General features: G+C 40.1%; 1 protein-coding gene across 1 annotated transcript; it reads left to right on the forward strand.

Annotated features, from left to right (window-relative positions):
• The first annotated feature begins 1,012 nt into the window (after window positions 1-1,012).
• On the forward strand, window positions 1,013-22,378 carry LOC136876937 (uncharacterized). The gene is made up of 4 exons (XM_067150699.2): window positions 1,013-1,131; window positions 11,368-11,512; window positions 16,072-16,233; window positions 22,133-22,378. The coding sequence occupies exons 1-4, from the start codon at window positions 1,013-1,015 to the stop codon at window positions 22,352-22,354; spliced, it is 648 nt and encodes a 215-aa protein (XP_067006800.2). The 3' UTR covers window positions 22,355-22,378.
• Window positions 22,379-23,270: the final 892 nt, after the last annotated feature.

The raw sequence follows: 23,270 nt of genomic DNA on the forward strand, positions 1-23,270 counted from the left end.
TAATTTTGGATGTGCATATTTTGTGAGAGTGCAAAATTATGGTTTCTGATAAACTCTCAATAAAGTAAACTCGTGTCATCATCCCGAGGTAGTGCAGTTCTTATCAGGCACACCCCCCCCCCCCCCCAATGGTGGTGAGTTGCATGTACCATTTTAACCACATACCAGCCTTCCTGCCAATCTTAAATTTCTGGCAGTACCGGGAATCGAACCCGGGCCCCAAGGACGGCAGCTAATAACACTAACCGTTACGCTACGGAGGTGGACAACTCTCAGTAAATTTGGGTATTCGGAAATAATATTGGTCCTAAAACCTACCCAACGACGGGTGGATTCAAAATATCAAGTTTGGTAGAAATATCTCCAGTAGTTTACAAATTATAAGAACTCAGACAAACAAACTAACAGACAGACACCAAAACTAAAAAATACATGGCCATTATCACACGGGAAACGCATAACTGTACGGAAATTTCGGCAAAATAATCAATCTACAGACACACGGACGTTGTTATTATTATTATTATTATTATTATTATTATTATTATTATTATTATTATTATTTTGCTTTACATCACACCGACACAGATAGGTCTTATGGCGACGATGGGACAGGAAAGGCCTAGGAATGGGAAGGAAACGGCCGTGGCCTTAATTAAGGTACAGCCCCTGGTGTGAAAATGGGAAACCACGGAAAATCATCTTCAGGGCTGCCGGCAGTGGGCTTCGAACCCACTATCTCCCGGATGCGAGCTCACAGCTGCACGCCCCTAACCACACGCCAACTCGCCCGGTATTATTATTATTTTTTTTTTTTATTGTCCACGTGAGAGTAAGTATAAACAGCTGACACGAGCATTTCCAGTAAACTGAGCTATCTCGGCGGATTCCGGAGAAGCAAGTGTGTGGCAGGGAAAAGACGAGAAGGAAGGATGTTGCGGTTAAACTGAGCCAACAAGCAGCTCGAACATGACAGATCTACATTTGTAGTTGCGAATACACCTCTATCAGCATGGGGGACATAACTGAAGAATCACTGAATAACGAGAAGGAGCCGGAAAATGTAGCCGATGTCCCTCAAACACCAAAATCACGAAAATTCTCGATGCGGACATTAACAAGAACATTAAGGTGAGTACAATTTTCAGCTACTATTTTAATGAGACTGTGAAAATAACTTGTAAATAATGGAACAGAACTTAGAAAGTGAAACAAATAAAGTAGATACAATAAACACGTAACTTTTAAGTCACGGCTTGAAATTCGAAGTCAAAAGGCAGTAACCACTCTTAATGCTTTGGTCGCCACTAAGTTTATTCCTTTCATAAATATAATCGAATTTATGAAGCATTACACCCCCTTTTTGACGGAATTTCTTCCACACAGGAAACATATCTTGTATTACAACCACAAAAACTTTGCTGAATGTCCTTTTAGTAGGAAAATAGCCTATACTTCGACGTCTTCCTATTCACGAGACAGGAAGAAGAACTGACTTCAGCAAAATTTAGAGGCAGATTTGCTCACACTTAGCTTCGGAGACGCCCGTCTGCCTGTGAAATACAGTTCTGTCATCACTAACTTCTTCGCTATTAGTATTGGACAGCTTGTGAAAAACTCATTACTTTGGTTATTCTACATGTCAGAACTTAATTGCTAATGTACATGAATCAAAATAACATGAGCTACTTCGAATATTTTACTTAAATGTCTTTCTCACATTGCAGACTGCAATGAATCAAAGAATACCATTTGCAATAAAAATAAGTTATTCCATCTATATACTGTATATAGAATAACATGTCCTGACTGACTGACTGACTGACTGACTGACTGACTCATCATCGCCTACCCAAAACTACTGGACTTAAAGGAATGAAACAATGTGAATACATTTATATTACAGCGTATGTGCTCACTAAGGACGATTTTTTTATATTCCGTCGCTAACGGGCTGAAGAAGGGGAAGAATTTAAAAAATGAGTATATCTATATCTCAAAACTTAACAGTTAAAGACGTAAAAATTGGTATTTGTAATCTCCTTTAAAAATAACGAAACAAGATTTTTATTTTCCGAAAATCCATTTAAAGGGGTTGAAAAGGACCGAAAAAGGGGCTGAATTATTTTAAAGAGGACACTTATATACCAAAATCTGAAGATGTTACAGCCGTAAAAATTGGTATTTGGCATCTTTTCAAAATTAAAAATGGGTAATGTCTTGTTTTCGGAAAATCCACTTAAGGGGGTGGAAAGAATTGAAAAATTGGGTAATTTTTAAAATGAGTATATCTCAAAACCTTAAAATGTACCAGACATGAAAACTGATATTTGGAATCTCCTTCAAAAATAAAGAAAGAGGTATGTTTGTTTTCGGAAAATCGACTTAGGGGAGAGGGTGGGGGTGAAAAGAAGCGAGGAAGGAGTTCAATTCTTTTTAAGAGGATACTTATAATTCAAAAACTGAAGATATTGCGGACGTTAAAATTAGTATTTGGAATCTCCTTTAAAAATAAAGAAACACGTATTTCTTGTTTTTGGACAATTCAATTAAGGGGCGAGGGGGGGGGGTTGTAGAAAGTTGAAAAGAAGTGAAGAAGGAGTTGAATGCTTTTTATGAGGATACATATGTCTCAAAAACTGAAGATGTTACAGACGTGAAATTTAGTATGGAATTTTCTTTAAAGAAACATGATTTTTTTTCGGAAAATCCACTTAAAGCGGTGAAAAGAATTTTAAAAAGCGGTTGAATTTTAAAAATGAGAATATCTACAGTATATCTCTAAAACTTAAAAATGTTCCAGGCGTGAAACTTGGTATTTGGAATGTCCTTCAACAATACAGGAAATTTTTTGTTCTCGAAAAAAGCCACTTAACAGGGGTGGAAATAATTGAAAAAGGAGTTGAATTCTTTTTTATGAGAATACTTATATCTCAAAAACTGAAGATGTTACAGACGTGAAAACTGACAGTTGGCATCTCCTTTAAAAATAAAGAAACTTTTTTTTCTTCAGAAAATCCTCTCAGGGGCGGACTGAAGGACTGATAAAGAAGTTGAGTTCTTTTTATGGGGATACTTACATCTCAAAAACTGAAGATGTTACAGACGTGGAAATAGGTATTTGGAATCCCATTTAAGAATAAAGAAACACGTATAATTTGCTTTCGACTTGAGGACTGTTTCTCCCATGTACGGCTCTACGTCTATGTTCCAGAGTTAGCTCTGCCAGTAGCCTAGTCATCATAGCTACAAAAGGCAAACCGACGAGGTTTAAAAAAAAGTTCTGGGGTAAATGAAACCCAATTTTTTGGCGAGTTTTTATACTTTACGGAATTTCAGGTAATGTCTTAGTGCAGTACCGAGGAACGATTACTTTCATGAAATTACGAAATCCATACGAGCGAAGCCGCGGGTAATTGCTAGTAATTTATATGAATAAACGGTTAACTGTTAGATAAATTGAAGTTTTATATATCCACACATTCCACTTATAAATCAGGCACATTAACAGCATTTTTCGCCCCATTTGCAAACTTAAGTCGGTCATTAACAGCAGCTTCATTCGCAAAAATAACTGGTTTGATTAAGAATTTAGTTGAATGTGTTGAAGATCTTGGTCAGTTTTGGTAAGAAAAACTTATCATAAAAGTTTCAAATATGTTTAATTAAATACTAACTTATTTAAACAAAAAGGAATTTAAAATAAACACCCCTTACGGGTTTATAAACTGGCGCTGAAAAAAGATCTAAAGTAGTTCTTATAGAAACTCCATCCATCACGATGTTATTTCGGTGAATGAACAAGTAATATGTACAGTGTGCGATGCACTCAGTGGCGGAATTGAGGATCCGGCGTTCTAAGCAAATGTGTGACAATTTACGCACATCTCTAGGTTTTAAAAAAATGGTTTTACGTCGCACCGACGCAGATAGATCTTATGGAAACTATGGGACAGGGAGAGCTAGGAGTGGGAAGAAAGCGGCCGTGGTCTTAATTAAGGTACATTTGTCTGGTGTGAAAATGGAAAACCACGGAAAACCATCTTCAGAGCTACCGACAATGGGGTTCGAACCCAGTATCTCCCGAATACTGGCCACTGGCCGCAATTAAGCGACTGCAGCTATCGAGCTCGGTGGGTTCTTTCTTTTGTTATCTCCCACTCGGCGGGAATGGTCAGCGTAGTCGCCTTCGTATCAGAGGGCCCCGAGTTCGATTCCCGGCCGGGTAGGAGATTTTAACCTTAAGTGGTTATTTCCCCTGGTTCGAGGACTGGGTGTTTGTACTGTACTCAACATTCCTGCAACTCACACACCACACACAACACTATCCCCCACTATAGAAACATGCAGTTCCCATACATGGCAGATGTCGCCCACTCTCGTTGGAGGGTCTGCCTTACAAGGACTGCCCCAGGCTAGGAATAACCACATGAAATTATTATTATTTTAACTACCAATTTCATTTTCCCTAGAAAGGCATTGGTATTGTGTCGTATTCTGAAGAAAAATGATAGGCGTACGTGAAATATTTTTTGCGATGGCCTTGCAATGGCTTGGCCTGTTTGTATTTTCGTAGTAGGAAAAACGCATAATATTCAACATGAAAATTAACGTAGAACAGTTTCTTAATTATCACTGTCCTCTCAAGAATTGCACCGCCGGGCTGAGTAGCTCAGACGGTTGGCAGATTCGATCCCGCCTCAGTACGATGGTATTCGAAGGTGTTCAAATACGTCAGCCTCGTGTCACGTAAGAGAACTCCTGCGGGACAAACTCCCGTCACCTCGGCGTCTCCGAAAACCGTCAAAAAGCTGTTAGTTGGGCGTAAAAAAACAGTAACATTATTAAAAATCGCATCAAATCCCTCGGTAGGCTACTAAATGAGTAATTAACCGATGTGTTTAGGGATTCTATATTATTCTTAAATGGGCGTGCCACCGCAACAATGGGCGGAAAGTGAACTTTTATGTGGAGTGAGACGTTCCAGTTTCAAAATGATTAACGTAAACGTATCACTTTAGTGGCTACTGTGTACAATATTTTATTACATACTATGGTGAATTTACTTATTTTAAATTGTACAAGCTGATGTACCCGTGCTTCGCTACAGAAATCTTAGAAAGACTGTCTTTGTGGTTTTCCCAACTGAAGTCAACATGTCATTACAATGACGTCAGTAGAACGTAGCGATTAAAAGCAATGTTATCATATAAAATACTCGATCAAATGAAAAACCGCACAATTTCTCACTTTTAATGAACAGTACTACGGTGCCGATCTAACAGTCCAAAGCTGGAATGACCTGGCCGCATAGAGCAGCGAACACTCCTCTACCATTATTCCGTTAAATGTGCACATTGCTCATTCCAATTAGTGTTTCAGAGTGGGGATTGAATAGCTGGAATGCTATGATGAACCAGTGTGTTACGTACCAATAGTATCAGAAAGTTTATGAACCGAAGGAATGCGAAGCTAAAGAAGAGACAGATTTAACTCCCCAGCTGCTTCGCGCCAATATTCAGGCAGGCTGTTATACTCGGTACGCAGCAGTAATCCCATCTATAGAAGATGAGTGGCAGCAGATGCCACAAAGCACATAACAACAAACAATGGTCAATGTATGCTATTGTTGATCAATTTTTGTAGCTTTCTATATTTTAGACCTTCACATTTAGTTTTCTTCCAATTCTGTGATATTAGGGCATCTTATAAAACTATTTATAGCGTAGACTGTAGTTCCTTATTCCCCGACTTTACATACCGATTTTCATTAAATTCTGTTTACCCATTTTTTCGTGACTCGGCGCTGATAATGACTTAGCAACAAAATACAAATTCATGAATATCTCTGCTATTAGCCGGTACGTTAAAAATGTATAAGACATAAATGACCGGAAACTTAATACTATAAAACTTAAGTTATGTCTCTTCAGCCGTTTTCTCGTGGTGCGCGTACATACATACATACATACATACATACATACATACATACATACATAGGCCCCTACATACATACATACATGTAGACAGACAAACATTACGGAAAATCAAGAAGTGCATTTCCTTGTTGCTGTGGACACGATCGACACAGAAATACCATTCTTTTTAAATTCCGAGCAATGTACAGACAAAACTGTTCTTTTATATAGGCCTATATATATATATATGTGTGTGTTCAGTCCTGAGCCCGAAGGCTGGTTGTATTCTCAACAGCTTCAGCAATAGCTGTCATAGATGGCCTAGACATCACTGAAGAGACATATTAAGGAAATGAGGAGTGAGGTAGTTTCCCATTGCTTTTCTCACCGAGCCAGAAGTTGCTATTACATATCAGTCTGCCAAGACCACTGAAATGCATGCACCAACCGACCCTACAACATTTTTACACCATAACGGCATTAATAGCATTGCTCATACCTCAGTCACTTTCATGTTGGCAATGCCAACGATAAGACTGAGAGAGATTAATGAATGTATCAAAATTGCTCTAGCCCAGGGGTTCTGAAAGGATGTGCCGCGGCGCACTAGTGTGCCGTGAAATTGTTGGACTGTCCCGCGAAAAAATTTGCTTGTGTATTCAATATTTTAGTAATACTATTTATTAAAATTACAGAACGCCGTAAGCCTGCATGCAGTAAGAACTAAAAAAGTAAGATGCTCTGCCAATAATATTACACTATTGTTAGAATTTAGTGGGCAATGTGGGCTTGTTTACTTATGCACAACTGTTCAGTACGGGGAGGAATCGCAGACAAACACACCCGTAATTCTTGGTCTACAGTAATAAGTCGCTCACGTTTCTTATTTTTAATGCAGGCCCGTGCCGAAAATCCCTGTTCGCACAGATATGTTGTTGAAACCTGTATTAAAGATATGGCATGTTCTGGTAACGCTGACAAGTGAGAACTCCTTTCGCTGAAATAGTGTTTCTTCCGTAAATTTCAGCCTCAAAGTTCGATCGGCTTGAAGTTCAGCCAATTCTTCTGCCTCTTCTAATGGTAATTGTTTTGTGTTCTCAGCAGTAACAGGAAAGGGATTGCAAACCCAGTCGCATTCGTTCGCGTTGAGGGACGGAAAATATTCTTGCAGTTTATTCTCCAAAAGAGAAAGATGTTCCAAAATAAGACTGGAACAGATATCGGTATCAGTTGTGAGAGGAAGCATTTCAATATCAAATTTTCAAATTGTAACTTCCACAGTTGAATTTTTCTTAAGAATCCATTCAGTTAGTTTTTTTTTTCAGCTGATGTAGGAATATTCTTTCTTTTCCTGCATACTGGCATTCAGATTATTCAAATGTCCAAAAATATCACCTAGGTATGCAACTTTGGAACACCAAGTTTCGTCGCTAATGAGGTCAGCAAACTCAGTTATTTTCTGTGGCAAATATTTGTAATACTGTAACTCATTTCTCTAAGTTCATAAAACCTGGAAAGTACACTTCCTTTGAACAATCAGCGAATTTGGGTGTGAAGGACCAGAGTTTCATAAACAGCTCCTGCTTCCTGACACATTGCTTTGAGAAATATAGTTTTTAGAGCTCTGCTTTTAATGTAATTAAACATTTCAACAACCGAGCTCATTACGTTCCTTAGATCTGAAGGAATGGATTTTTCTACCAAAGCTTCCCGATGTAAAAAGAAGAATGTATGAATCCAATGTACGGAAAATCTTGCTTGAACTTTGAAGTAAAACCTCTCTTTCGACCAGTCATTGCTAGGGCTCTATCAGTGCACACTGAAATACAATTGTTCCAACTCAGTCCATTTTCTTCCAATGTCGCTGTCACAGATTTATATATGTCTGATCCTGTTGACGTCACAGGCAATTCTTTGCAGGATAGGAACTGTTCAGTAAGTGATTCTTCGTTCAAAAATCTTATGTAGCTCATTAATTGACAGTTTTTACTTATGTCTGTTAATTCATGGAGTTAAACTGCACATTTTTTACCATCAAGTAATTTTTTCACTACTTTTTTTACTATCAGTTGACACGTCTTCAATGCGGCGGGCAATTGTATCGTTTGACAAAGGTTCTTTTGATATCGCCCTCTCGGCAGCCTCCCCTAACATGGAGTAACTACGGTATTTCTTTACAAGCAGGTAAAATCAAAGTTTCTGCTGCTGTATGTGACTGCATATTCTTGACAATTATTTCTGCTGCTTTATAGCTAGCTATTAGCGCTTTTTTCTTAAGTTGCAATTATTTTATTCATTGCCTTGCCGGTGAAGAGAGTAAACGATTTAAATAAGCTTTATATTTATTTTCCAAGTGACTGTGTTTCGTTTTCAAATGTCTCTTAAGTTTGCTTGGAGCCATACATTCATTCCTTAATTTTTCGCCACATACAACACATTCAGGAAGTTCACGATTTCCAGATTCATTAAATGTAAATCGGAAGCTTAAATAAGAATCCTGATACCTGTGCACAGCACCGGACGAAGGAGAAATAGCTTCTCACGGACACTTGATCCGGGTGATTCACTTGTCCTATTTTCACTCTGATGATCTTCACTGCTGTTTAATTGTTGGCGTTTAGTTACAAATTTCTCCATATTACAACACAATATCTGTATACTTACTTCAGTTTTATATTAACACCAAATATTGCGACTTATTCAAATTGCACTACATTTAAACATCTCTCTGAATCCAACTGAACTGACTGCAGGTGACCATTGATTGGTTTATATGTGCCGCGAACGAAACAAGTTTGAGAACCCCTGCTCTAGCCCATACCAGAACACACAGTGCACTGCAAACACTAGGTCTCGCCAGCAAAGGTATTAATTTAAATTCAGTTAATTATAAATAATTTTGATTCGGCGCGACGCAAATCGTCCATGTTTGATCAATGCATTGACGTTTTCTTGTTCTGTGAAGATGATGATGCTCGTTGTTTAAGGGGCCTAACATCGAAGGTCATCGGCCCCTCCTGTTCTGTTGTCTGTGTTTTTTTTAATATGAAAGATATAAACGGTGTGTACATGGGGTTATGTTATAATAAAACATGAATATTAATGTTACTTGAAGCAGTCGTCCACTAACCTACGAGAGTCGTAAACATGGTCCTCTGGTCTTGGATTTATGAAGGTAATACGAACTTTATGAAATGTGATATATGCGATATTTATCTGTTGGAAATTGATAAATTCTACGAGCACATCGGTATTGGGGTGGCGACATATTATTCAGGCCGGGAATGCAGAGATGTCATTTTTTGTGCAGGTGGGTATGGGTCGAATCCAGAATGCTGCAATCAGGCGAGAAACAATTCAACGAGATTAAGTTTGGTGCGGGTTGATCTTGAACTCGTGTCTGCGACTCCCGGGGGCACACAAGTGAATAATGAATGGTGGGACCGCCGACCGTTAGGTTCTAAGTCCTATGACTGTTGGTTGGGAGTACTGCTTGTTTAAGCCTTTTGATAACTTGCAATATTATACGACGTGGTATAGATGTCCCTGCGGATTTTTTCCAGTATTTCAGAGAAGGTAGAAGTATAAGAGAAAGTGGAGTAAATGAAATGTGGTGTTGGCATATTGGTTGTTTAGGTCTTTTGTTCACTTGCAGTATTATAAGATGTGGTATAGACGTCACTGCGGATAATTTCCAATGTTTCAGGGAAGGTAGAACTATAAGAGAAAGTGGAGTAATTGAAATGCGGCGTTGGCAAAGTGTAACGATGTATCGGCGGGGTTTCTGACTTTCTTTTTTTTTTCTTTGTTATTTGATTTACGTCGCTCCGACACAGATAGGTCATATGGCGACGATGAGGCAGGAAGGGGCTAGGAGTGGGAAGGAAGCGGCCGTGGCCTTAATTAAGGTACAGCCCCAACATTTGCCTGGTGTGAAAATGGGAAACCACGGAAAACCATCTTCAGGGCTGCCGACAGTGAGGTTCGAACCCACGATCTCCCGAATACTGGATACTGGCCGCACTTAAGCGACTGCAGCTATCGAGCTCAGTTTTCTGACTATCCGTGTTTACTGTGAAGCGGAGTTCAACCAAACAGAGACTATTTCTAATGAAACAGTGCGGAAAGTACGGCAAAGTGTCATTTCCCGTTCTCTTTTTGGGTACGGAACGAAGGCAATTCGTCATAGTATGATGGATAGGTTTTCGGTGTCTATCTGGAATTAGCGCCATCAATTTCCCGGCACCACTGTTTTGGTTCAAAGAGCCCCGAAATCGATTCCCGGCCGGGTCGATGATTTTAACTTTAATTGGTTTTTTCATTGGCTCGGGGACTGGGTGTGTGTGTCGTCCTTAACAAGTAAAGACAATAAGAAAACGGAAAAGGATGGAAAGAATTTTTAAAAGTAAGGAAAAGACAAAGGTTTAAAAAATGTAAAAATTGCAAATATAGCAACCGCTGTTCGTAGGCAGTGCACCTAATCCACATCTCAATATTTAGCGACCGACATTTGAATTAAATGTGCGCCTTATCTTCAGACCAATGCGGTGTATTTTGCTGCCATGCCAACCGTCCACTGAAATATTTTGTAATATCACAATACAATAAAACCGATATATTTAGCACATCTCTAAAGCGTATTATCTGAAATTAATGTCAGCCTGATTACTTCGGCGCGTGAAGTCATGGAGGAATTGTGGTGGAGAGAGCGTATCCTCCAGCTCATGTCTTGGGTGAAAAGATCGTTGTACAGTACACGCATGCACAGATCACAGAAATGGTGTCCCGACATAAACAATCAACACTGCCCCACTGCAGTACTGAAAAGGAGGAGAGGGAGTGAAGGGGTTGTGTTAAAGGTCACTCTAGTACAGAAAAGGAGAAGGGAGTGAACGGGTAGTGCTGAAGACACAGTGTGTGTATTGCTATACGTTCACCACTGTGCCCATTTCAAACACAACAGTCTTGTAGAGGGCTGTCTTCCTGCAGCAAGGCGTTAAACGAGGAGGTGGGCAGACGCCATGCTTTGATTATATCGGGACACCATTTCTGTGCATACGTGTACAACACGCTACTAAGATAAAATTGTAGGGTATTTTGTGTCAATATTTCTTCTCTTCATACCGAGCTCGATAGCTGCAGTCGCTTAAGTGCGGCCAGTATCCAGTATTCGGGAGATAGTAGGTTCGAACCCCACTGTCGGCAGCTCTGAAAATGGTTTTCCGTGGTTTCCCATTTTCACACCAGGCAAATGCTGGGGCTGTACCTTAATTAAGGCCACGGCCGCTTCCTTCCCAGTCCTAGGCCTTTCCTGTCCCATCGTGGCCATAAGACCTATCTGTGTCGGTGCGACGTAAAGCAAGTAGCAAAAAAAAAAAAAAAAAAAAAAATTCTTCTCTTCATTGAAATACTTAGTTTCGACATTCCCTAATTCTGTCCCTTGTTACAGTACAGATCCATCCATCCGCAGCTCTGGAAGTTGGTACGAAGGAACGGTTCCGATTCTCACTACATCTAGCCACGAAGAAGACCCACCACCCAATTTCGGGCCTAACCTCTTCACATTCCCCTTCTACATGAAATTGGCCGAATGGGTACGTTACTGGACATGTATGGTCGTACTACTGAAAGAAGCGTTCTGACATTTCTTAGAGGAAGAAGGGAGTAGGGAGTTTTGTTGCCATGCCATGGAAACGTGGGCGGTCCGATTGCGGTTTCCATGAAGTTAATTAAGCCTGCTGGCCGGCTCGTGTTGCTTGGAGTTGCCAAACCTCTCACTTCTGGCCGGTCTGAACCAACGAACAAGTGAGCCAGAAGCAAGGAGGAGAAAGAATTGCAGGAATGTGGCAACACCATGCAATGGCACGTGCAATGCTTCTCCCTCTAGCCTTGTCTGTCAGAATGCTTCTGTCAATATTACGGGCATAGTTAGCAAGTAAGTTCATCAACTCTAGTGCAAATATAAAAGGAGTGAACAAAGAACCCGACCTGTACACTACATTTATAAATATTCGACAAATATAAGGCAGCTGCGGGTAAACTGATTATCACAGTACATATTAATATGTATAATGTCTGGCTCAATGGCTAAATGGTTAGCGTGCTGGCCTTCAGCCCTGGGGGTCCGGGCCGGATCGGGGATTTTAACCTTCACTGGTCAATTTCTACGACTCGGAGGCTGGGTGCGTGTGACGACTTCAGCATTAGATTTCATCACAGACGCGCAGGTCGCCTATACGGCGTCATCTCGAAAGGCAGCACCAAGCCTCTTCGAAGGCCACATGCAATTATTATTATTACTATAATTTATTCACTCTACACTTCTCAGGTCTCTGGGTTGCCTATCAGACAAAGTATAGGCTACTTAAAACAAATTCGTTAACATTTTGAGTAAGGTATTCATCATCATTTGTTTCTGTTGATGTTGGGTCAAAACTGCGTGCGATCTTCTCAACACTCCAGTGGGCGCGCGGTTTGCCGTATCGCGAGTGGGCGCGCAGAGGAAGGGTGTCCTCCACTTTGTTTTGCCATTTTACCCTGTATGTATGTTCAGTCTTCAGCCCTAAGGCTGGTTGAATCCTCAACAGCTCTGCCATCAGCTGTCAAAGATGGCCTAGGCATCACTGAAGAGGCGTACTAGGGAAATGAGGAGTGGTGTAGTTTCCCGTTGCTTTCTTCACCGAGCCAGAAGTTGCTATTACATATTAGTCTGCCAAGCCTACTCAAATGCATGCACCAACCGACCCTATGAGCAACATTTTCACACCATTCATAGCAGGGACTGGCTGCACAAGGAATGGCATTACTAGCATCGCTCATACCTCAGTCACTTTCATATTGTCAAAGCCAAGGATAAGACAGAGACAGATCAATGAAAGTAACAACATTGCTCTAGCCCATACCAGAAGACATGGTGCACTGTAAACACTAGGTCCCGCCAGCAAAGGCATCATTTTGCCCTATGAAACGTATATTTAGCGATCATGATTTTTTAAATTTTGGGTTAGGTAGGAATATACTAAACACATTATTCATTAAAAAAAGTGTATTTTACAAAATATTAAGTAGAAAATATACAGTTATGGTAAATCAAACAAAAACTTGTATAAGTTTGGTATGTTATGTTATAAATGTTACAAAAATGTGTATATGTGTTATGTTATAACCGACAAACTATAAAAATTAAATTTTATTACTTTCTACTTTGAAAATAAAAATTGGTTTCGTAGTATAAAAAAATTAAACTCATTATGTGCACTGTGCGGCCGTCTCACACACTGACGTAACATCCGTAAAGGATTCAACTGACCAATGGTAAACAAGTACTGGCCAAAGAGAATAAGTTGTACTGGCTACTTAATGGGAAAAAACGGATTATCACCCATTTAATGTCCCTGTGAACGTACACCGTCTCACAGACCTAGAACCTCTTTACCTGAGCCAATGTAAATGCAATGTTAATTCTTTTTGATCAGTGCTGCATATTAAAAATATCCTGTAAAATTCAGACGTTTATCACCAGAGTCAGATATCGAGGTAAATACGTATTATACTTGCACTGTATTAGAATATCTTTAACTGGCTCTTGAATGTCGGATATCGTCACTAGACATATTTGGAATTTCATTTCTACAAGTAATATTTGCGTTTTGTCTGTATATTATGAAAAGCCTCCGTAGCTCAGACGGCAGCGCGCCGGCCTCTCACCGTTGAGTTCCGTGGTTTAAATCCCGGTCACCACATGTGAGATTTGTGCTGGATAAAGCGGAGGCGGGACACGTTTTTCTCCGGGCACTCCGCTTTTCCCTGTCATCTTTCATTCCAGCAACACTCTCCAGTATAATTTTATTTCATCTGTCAGTCATTAATAATTACCCCAGAGGAGTGCGACAGGCTTCGGCAGCCGGCACAATTTCTATCCTCGCCGCTAGATGGAGGCTCCATTTATTCCATTCCTGACCCGGTCGCATGACTGGAAACAGGCTGTGGATTTTAATTTTCTGTATATTACGAAACTGATAATTTTATTTGACTAAAATATCTTTCCATGTCCTATAAAGACCTTAAGACACCTCCGCTTCAATGTATGTATTTACATGTATTTGTATTATGCTCCTTTGTTTGTTTGTTTGTTTGTTTGTTTGTTTGTGTATCACGCAAACACGACAGGGCATATTTTTATGAAACTCCGCACATATCCGTACTAATATAATAAAACTGAAAATGAAAAATATGTTTGATACAACAGGATTAAATTTCACAATAACATACAGGCTATCCAGCGGTCTCATAAGGGGGCCATTCAGCGAAATAATGTGTGGTGGAAGTCGGACGAAAATATACGTCTGGAACTCTTAAAATTGAATATGCTGCCCAAGCGGTTGGTCCTGTTCGAAAATAGAGCTTACTAAGTGTGTTTAGAATTCAATATTTTAAAAATCTCATACGAAGATTCTACCTAAAGATGACCGTTTTTCCAGGAGCTCTCATACTTCTCGGTACATGCCTTACTCGATGAAAACAAGAATAACAGGCAAACTTGTCAGAGAAGTAAAATAAGAACAGAATTGCGAATAAAAGTTCCTAAAAAATATCACATACATTTTCTTCGGAAATGAGCGTATTCAGCATTGCCACGCGACAGCATGCCAGGGAAATGTCAGACGAATTTGTCTCAGAACGGCTTGGTGGACTGAGTAGCTGAGCAACTTGTCAATCAAGAAAAACCCAGTTCACAAGTTAAAATTTACCCCTCCATCCCGTAAATACTGCCAGCCCACCCCCCCCCCCCCAAAAAAATACCCCCCCCCCTACTCTCCGCACCTTCCAAACCCAAGGACGCGCCCTCAAACTTACCGAACCCAAGGACCCATCTTCGAATTTCGTCAAGAAAGGTACTGATTATCAAGAAAGTAAATTAATCCTTACGAAACAAAAACCCTTTGAACACGCCTTAAAATAGGTCAATCAACAACAGTCCCATCCTCCTAAATACCAAACGTCCACGTTCCAGGAGCTCCATGTCAAAACGAAATCAGAGATCAAATAAGTCGGGAATGTCAATCGCGACCGACGAGGCTCAAGCTCAATGGTTATCATAATGGCCTTTAGTCCAAATGGTCCCAGGTTCGATTCCCGGCCGAGTCGGGGATTTTAATCTTTATTTGTTAACTTCTTTGGCTCGCGGCTTGTGTATATATATATATATATATATACCGTCTTCGACATTAGAATTAATCCCAGGTAGGGCACCCATAGTGACAGACACACAGGTCGCCCATGGGCGTTAACTCGAAAAATCTGCACCAAATCTTACCGTCACTTACTGTAGATGCTATGCAAATTATCAGGAGGAAAGGGGGCTGAGGGGGGAAGGGTTGAAATGGCTTCTTGATAATATTTTGAAAGAGGATTAAGAGGGGATGGGTTGAAATGGCTTCTTGCTGATGATTTAAAACGGTCAACTTTATTTTGATATTTTTCAAACAAAGTTAAATTTCATTTTTAACATTTTATGCCGACGGCGGTTTTGACAGAGCCAATCTTGACTGAAATAATTGGGAATAACCTAGAAAACAGCCGTTTGCTCAAACTGAAAATGGTCGATATCATTCAGAAAAGTTTCAAACAAAAGTTATCTAAACTTTAATTTTGATTTTTTTCATTACAACGTTTATGATAGAATCAAGCCTAAACGAGATAATTCTTCACAAAATTTCGAATACTTTACAGTATCCTTTATCAAGGAGACTGATAAACCCATATTCGATCCCAGCTGAGTGTCCCCAGACAGCTAAAGTAAACTACTATGAACGTCGCAGCCTGTACATAATCAATCAATCAATCAATCAATAAATCAATCAATCAATCAATAATCTGCATTTAAGGCTGTCACCCAAGTGGCAGATATTCTATTAATTATTCACCTAACTTTTCTTAAACGTTTTCAAAGAACTTAAACATGTATATCGAACACACAGTATTTCCCTTGACAATTTATACCAACCCCCTTACTCCTCGTCGGTAAGAAACCTAATAGAACCGAATGTACATAAAACAATGGCATTGTTTAACCCGGATGAAGAATGTGCAGTAATTGTAAACCAATAACGTAATTCAAAGGACTCTATTTAATAACCAAATTTTGTTTCAGGGTATGTGTCTGCTATGTACAGGACTACATTCTGAAGGTACCGGAAAAGTCACCAGCTTTTCGTACCGGATCTTCCCATACGTCACTGCATGGACCTACATGATAATAACAGGAATCATCATTCTCAGCTACCTGTTGGGGCAGAAGATGCGCGAAGTTCTGGTAATTCTATCTTCGTTTTCTGTGTCTAAATTGAAAAACATGCAAATATACTTGAAAGGTTTGACCGTTACTGTTCACAGGTTTACAGGAAAATAAGAACTACAGACACTGAGAAGAAAAAAAGCATGTAACTCATGCAACATTACATAGGCACTGCATGGATTTCCTTACTAAAAATGTCTAGATTTAAACGAAAATACGCCATACCCGACAATAATTATACTGTTCAAAGGCACTTATAATAAGCTTCGATGGCAGGTAATGTGACATGAACGGATGAGTATAAGTTACTCAGCCAAAGAGGGCAAGAGAAATAGTTCTTTTTTATAACAACTTGCTCTACGTCGCACCGACACAGACAGGTCTTATGGCGACGATAGGATAGGAAAGGCCTAGGAGTGGGAAGGAAGCGACAGTGGCCTTAAATAAGGCACAGCCCCAGCATTTTTCTGGTATGAAAATGGGAAACCACGGAAAACCATCTTCAGAGCTGCCGACAGTGGAGTTCGAACCCACTATTTCGCGGAAGCAAGCTCACAGCTATGCGTTCCTAACCTTACGGCCAACTCGCCCGGTAGGAGAAGTAGAAAGAGACCAAAGCGACGACGGTTAGACTCAATTTTGACGTAGAATTCACCTGTAGTTTCGGAATCGTACTCGGACCGGCGAGAGTTCTAAAAACATCAATAAAATCTAAATCATTTCTAGAAACGCGTGCAACGACAGCGTTCAGTACTTCATTGTAAAGAGTATGACCTCAGTCTGACGTCATCGGGTGATGCAATAGCGCCACCATCTTGAGGCACTAAAATCGCCGTGTCGCGCGGCTAACAATTAATTTTTGCAAGTTGCTTTACGCCCCACCGACACAGATAATTCTTATGGCAACGATGGGAAAGGAAAGGGCTAGAAATGGGAAGGAAGCGGCCGTGGTCTTAATTGAGGTACAGCCCTAGCATGTTCCTGGTGTGAAAATGAGAAACCACGGAAAGCCATCTTCAGGGCTGCCAGCAGTGGGGTTCGAACTCACTATTTCCCGAATACTGGATACTGGCCGCACTTAAGCGACTGCAGCTATCCAGCTGGGTTAACAATTAGTACAGCTCTGCACACTTTCAAGGTAACACATCGTGTGATTCGTCTCAGTGGGTTCCATACGTATACAATACCAATAAAAAGATAACCAGTAACAGTTGAGAAATGTGTGGTACGAAGAAATGCGAAAAATGTGATATGAGTATGGGAAGAGAGACTCAAAAAAGGGACTCCATCATGAGATAAGATTAGGTTCAAAGCACAAAGGGGTTAGTGTAAACTGGTTGGCCTTCGCTGATGGCATAGCAATCCTCTCTGGAAGTATAGAGACTGTCTTAGAATAAATCAACCTTCTGAAAGAAATAGCAGGAAAAGTTGGACTTTAGATCTCTTTCGAGAAGACTAATTTCATGACCAATATTAGAGATTCACCCACAGCGCTAAGAACAGAGTACGGTAAAATCAACAAAGTTAATAAATGTAAATACTTATGTGAAATAATTTAGATTAATGGAAGCAAACAGATCTATATGGAGCAAGAAAACTGGAGCTAACATATCAACACACTAAAGATGCCTACAATAAGAAGAATATCTCAAGGAAAACTCAAATCAAACAATACAACACAGTAATCAAACCAAGAGTCTGTATCCACAGAATGCATGTTCTCTATGAAAACCGGTGAAATAGAGGAGATAGAGAAGAAAAGAAAGGAAAACAGGAAAATCTGCGGACCACCGAAAACAAAGGAAGGAGAGTTTAGAGAAACGAAGAATAAAGATCTGTACAAGGACGAAGAAAATGAAAGGATGTCAGACACGATGAGAAAGGGAAGAATTACATTTTTTGGTCACGTAAGGAGGATGGACAACAGCAGATTGACAACACGAGTGTTTAACGATATTTACAAGAGCAAGAATGGTAACCAATGGATCCAAGGAATAAAAAATATATGACAGAGACTGGAATAACATACGATATAACACAAGACAGAACAACTTTCAGAAGATGGATGCAAATTTTCAAGGGATTCCAGGAGAAGAAGAAGAGGAAAGGTAACATCTGTACACAAGAGAGGAGGAAACAGCAAAGTGAAAGGATGAAGAACAATATTGGAAGTCAAAAAGTGAAGGGTCAAAATAAATGCCCAGAGTCCTTAGAGGGCCAAAATTGAAAAGAAGAAATGGCTTCACACCTGTCGAAATTGCATTGGACAGAATAGAGCGGCTTGTCGGACTTCAAAAAAAAAAAAAAATTCCAGTATCACCAATGTCGAACGTCAAAAGGCTTAGCGAAGGCATCTCAAATTTAACGCGACCGAGCATCGTTCCGCACTGCTGGAAGCCCAGCTGAACACATCTACGGACCCAGTGATGAATTATTTGGAAATCATGGTACTGAAGATGTGCAAATGTGTTTAAAATGAATAAATGAAATGTCAAAAATATAAATTCAGACTCACACTGACTAGATACTTTCTTTCGACAACTCATCACGCGGTGCGTATTTTACGTTACAACTTGCAACCGTGACCCGGACACAGCCCCGTTTCATTTTTTTTTAATGATTAAATGATAGGTGTAGAACTAAACTGAGATCACAGAGTTTGTTACAAATAGGGTTGTGAAGACGCTTAGTTTATTCACAACCGAGCTCGATAGCTGCAGTCGCTTAAGTGCGGCCAGTATCCAGTAATCGGGAGATAGTGGGTTCGAGCCCCACTGTCGGCAGCCCTGAAGATGGTTTTCCGTGGTTTCCCATTTTCACACCAGACAAATGCCGGGGCTGTACCTTAATTAAGGCCACGGCCGCTTCCTTCCAATTCCTAGGCCTTTCCTGTCCCATCGTCGCCGTAAGACATATCTGTGTCGGTGCAACGTAAAGCAAATAGCAAAAAAAAAAAAAAAAAAAAGTTTATTCACAGAAACTTGCAGACCAAACGCAGAAAGACATAATACTATGAAGATGCATGCAAATTAATTTCGTGAATATAATAGTCAACGCCGAAAAGTGATAGTGGTAGTAATTATTATTCTAAGGACGAGATCCAACTTTATGGGTTAAAAATGGCATTTTCACTACCTTTTTTCTTTCTTTCTTTCTTTCTTTCTTTCTTTCATTTATTTATTCATTTATTAGTGCCTTATTCAGTGTTCAAGTTAGGGCTCAGGCTTAACCACATTGTGTTTACAATATAAAATAATTAAAATAACATGAATTTAAATAGATAACAAACTAAATTAACTTTAAAAACTGATATAATTTAAATTTAAGCTTGAAATAAACATCAAATAAGTAGTAATCATCAAAGTTAAGAAATGAGAAATATTGATACCTTAAGTTAAATAAAATTAGAACATTCTTTAAGAAAAAGTATACACATCAACCCTTGAGAATTGTTATTTCTCACTCTCCAAACACAGGGAAGGGGATTATCGAAAAAACACAAAAGCATCCGTTCTCGAAAATTATTAATGACGAAAATTCATTATTAGTAAATCGAATTTTAAGTACACCTGCTTTGATCCATTGTTTAACAGGACTAACAGTTTAAACAGCGTATTCAATTTTAAGGGTCCCAAGCGTATGTTTTCATCTGACTTATTTTACATTTTCTTTCGCTACATACCCCAGTGTATTAACCAAGGGTATCAGTTATAAGCTTCCCCAATTGAGCTCCATCAGTCAAGTAGATTTTACGTCAAAAAACACAGACAGGCAAACATAAAAACTTCCGTATTATTGCTGCCATTGTGTGCCTGGAAACCATAACAGTGGTTGCTACGACGTACAACCAGTAACGTTAAGTATTCTTCGTTCATTCAGCTACCTCTGTAGATAAGTTCTGGAATTCCTCGGCGAGTAAAAGCTGGAAATGGTATGGGAATTCATCAGCTTTATTTGCCTTCTCGAATAATAGAGCATACAATATTAACCACCAAATTCTCTACAAATCATTTAACCAGGATAGGTACTTAATTGTATTTACTACCTTATGTATGTAACAAATTGTTTACAACTGGCCATCCAATGTGTACTTGCTTCACCGGTTTGAGAGGTTGAATTCTACTGTACATTCTATTCTATTCACTGAAGATATTATGAAAGCCTCCGTGGCTCAGGCGGCAGCGCGCCGGCCTCTCACCGCTGGGTTTCGTGGTTCAAATCCCGGCCACTTCATGTGAGATTTGTGCTGGACAAAGAGGAGACAGGACAGGTTTTCCTCCAGGTACTCCGGTTTTCCCTGCCATATTTAATTCCAGCAGCTCACACCAATATCATTTCATTTCATCTGCCATTCATCAATCATTGCCCCTGAGGAGTGCGACAGGCTTCGGCAGCCGGCACAATTCCTATCCTCGCCGCTAGATGGGGCTTCTCTTCATTCCAGACCCGATCGAATGATTGGAAACAGGCTGTGGATATATACGCGAATAAACCCATTAGGACTACGCAAAGCAAAGGCGTGCATTTGCCTTTCTCTGTGCCCATATTTCATTATTTTACTGTGGACTTCCTTTCTGTCTTCAGACCAGGTTGTTCCAGTCTTCTTCTTTTGTCTTTCCTCTTGGTCAACTTGCCACCTGTGAATTTTGGATCTGTGGATTACCCTGTTTTGGACATCCGCTGGTATAATTTCTGCCTTTTTCACATCGGTTTTAAAAACTGATTTAATTTAAATTTTGATTTCACCAATCCATTTCACTGTGTCTGTTTTAGTTTTACGCCCTGTGTTCATAGAATTCGGCTATGTGTTTGATAAGTCTGTCAGGATGCATTCTTTTAATATGTCCATAGAAACTTAGCCTGCGTTTTCTAATGTCCCTGTGAATATTTGTGTATTGTATGATTTCCGGTCTGCTTCTAAATTCCCACTGTCCATTGGCGAGTTTGACTTCTTTCCTGCGGCTACTTCAGGAGCATAGGGCTTCGATCAATTTTCGCCAGCGGACTCTGTTGCGGGCCACCCGACGTAGTTCTCCACAGGACTTTCTTGCCTCACTTGCCTCCTCCAATACGGATCTCTTCTGCCGTAGTCGACCCCGCTTTCGTTGTCCCTGCGGATTCCATTCCAGGGCTTGCTTCTCCATGGCTCCATCCTGCTTTCTCAACGTGTGTCCTATTCACCTCCACTTCCGCTGTTTGATCTTATTTCCAATGGGTGTTTCCCCAGTCACTTCCCATAGATCTTCGTCACTAATCGTGTCCGGCCAATGAATGTTTAAGATCCTGCGCAAACACCGGTTTACAAAGGTCTGCAACATCTTAGTAATTCCTGTAGTGACTTTCCAGGTCTCACATGCATAGAGGATGACTGACTTGACGTAACTGTTGAAGATCCTCAGTTTCGATCGTTGAGATATGGCACGGTTTTTACACAGTGGATAGAGCAGCACAAATGCACCATTAGCCTTCCTTACGCGTGACTTAACATCCTCTGTAGCCCCGCTTGGTAGACAAACAGGGCGGGGTTGGTGAGTTTATGCCCTAGAATTTTTCTTATGATTTTGCGTTCCTTTCTCCTCAATGTTTTCAATGTCTGCTTATTATTATTAACTCTTTATTTTTCCCTTCTAATTAGCATTCAGGTGGGTTATCTAATTGTACTTCCCCAACTATCACCACCACTTTCAACAAACTTGATTTTATAATGACCTGTGGACAACAAAACTGAATATTGTTATCTCATCGTTTAAAAGTCTATTCCAAAGCATTCAATTTATTTCTTACTATAGCTGTAGTACGCAGCTCTGCTCGGGCACTTTCTTTGAATGTATAACATTAGTATTTGCATTAATTGTTTGAAGCGAATTTTTGTAGATTTCATTATTGTCACATTGACTGATGTGTTACTCTTTTACAGATCAGGATCTACTTCACGCTTGGTGCCATCATGTTCCTTGTGACAGGGTGCATCCTGGTGATCATCGTGAGCAGTAAAGTCGAGGAGTGGGAGATGACAGACCAAGATTGTATACTACTGACCGTCGAGGCGGTCGCCAGCTTCGTCAACTGTGGGTTCTACGTGGCAGACGTCGCTTATTCAATCTACCAATCCTATCACAGCGTCGCACTCGAACTGTAAAATCTCAACGTATGGCACCATTCTTAATTTTTCAAAAGGGAAAGGTCACTGTAATACGCCTGAAAATAAAATGCTTGAAGTAGAAATATAAAGTCATTCTCCATACTGCACTAACTCACGACTGATACAGGATTACTCTTGGCGTTGTTGTGTGTTGTTAAGAGTCACGTGTCCATAGATCGGTTTTATGCCGCTCTATTCTGTGATCCTCTTTTCATCATCATCATCATCTTCTTCTTCTTCTTCTTCTTCTTCTTCTTCTTCTTCTTCTTCTTCTTCTTCTTCTTCAAGGGGCCTCCAAATATTAGTTCCTAATTAGCGTCGACCTCTAAGATCTTTTGCTACCATGTTTTTCCTTCATTCCCACCTAGATATACCTACTCCCTTCACAAAGCTGCAGGTTGTTCTTATTGGGTCTTCTTGGATTTTTTCTCCCTCTTCACCTGGTAGTCCTGTAGTGCAGAGTCTGATTCTACCCAGCGCCTCACATTCGAAAAGTATGTGTTCAGCTGATTCCTCTGCTTCATTGCATTTCCTACATATATTGTCTCTTATTACTCCAATTCTATGTAGGTATTTTTTTCAGATGGCAGTGTCCTGTCAACAGACCTACTACCCATCTTATATTTTCTCTGCTGAGTTTCAACAGTTCTTTAGTATGCTTCTTGTTCGGTCCTTTTATCAGTTCCTTTGCAAGCCTGCATCCTGGAGTATTTTTCCAATTCATCATTTGTTTCTTTTGTACCCATTCGTCTCCACTACCAGGTGTATGCATAAGTTTTTTCCGGTTTCACTAAGAGACGGCGCCAGCGAACAGACACTTAACGTCAGTTCGTCTGACATTAACCTAACCATACACACACGTTGAGTCCGCCAAACACTAGCGTCTGTTTTTGTATCGTTCAGTGATCATGTT

This window comes from Anabrus simplex, chromosome 7, assembly GCF_040414725.1.
Source record: "Anabrus simplex isolate iqAnaSimp1 chromosome 7, ASM4041472v1, whole genome shotgun sequence".
Taxonomy (NCBI): domain Eukaryota; kingdom Metazoa; phylum Arthropoda; class Insecta; order Orthoptera; family Tettigoniidae; genus Anabrus; species Anabrus simplex.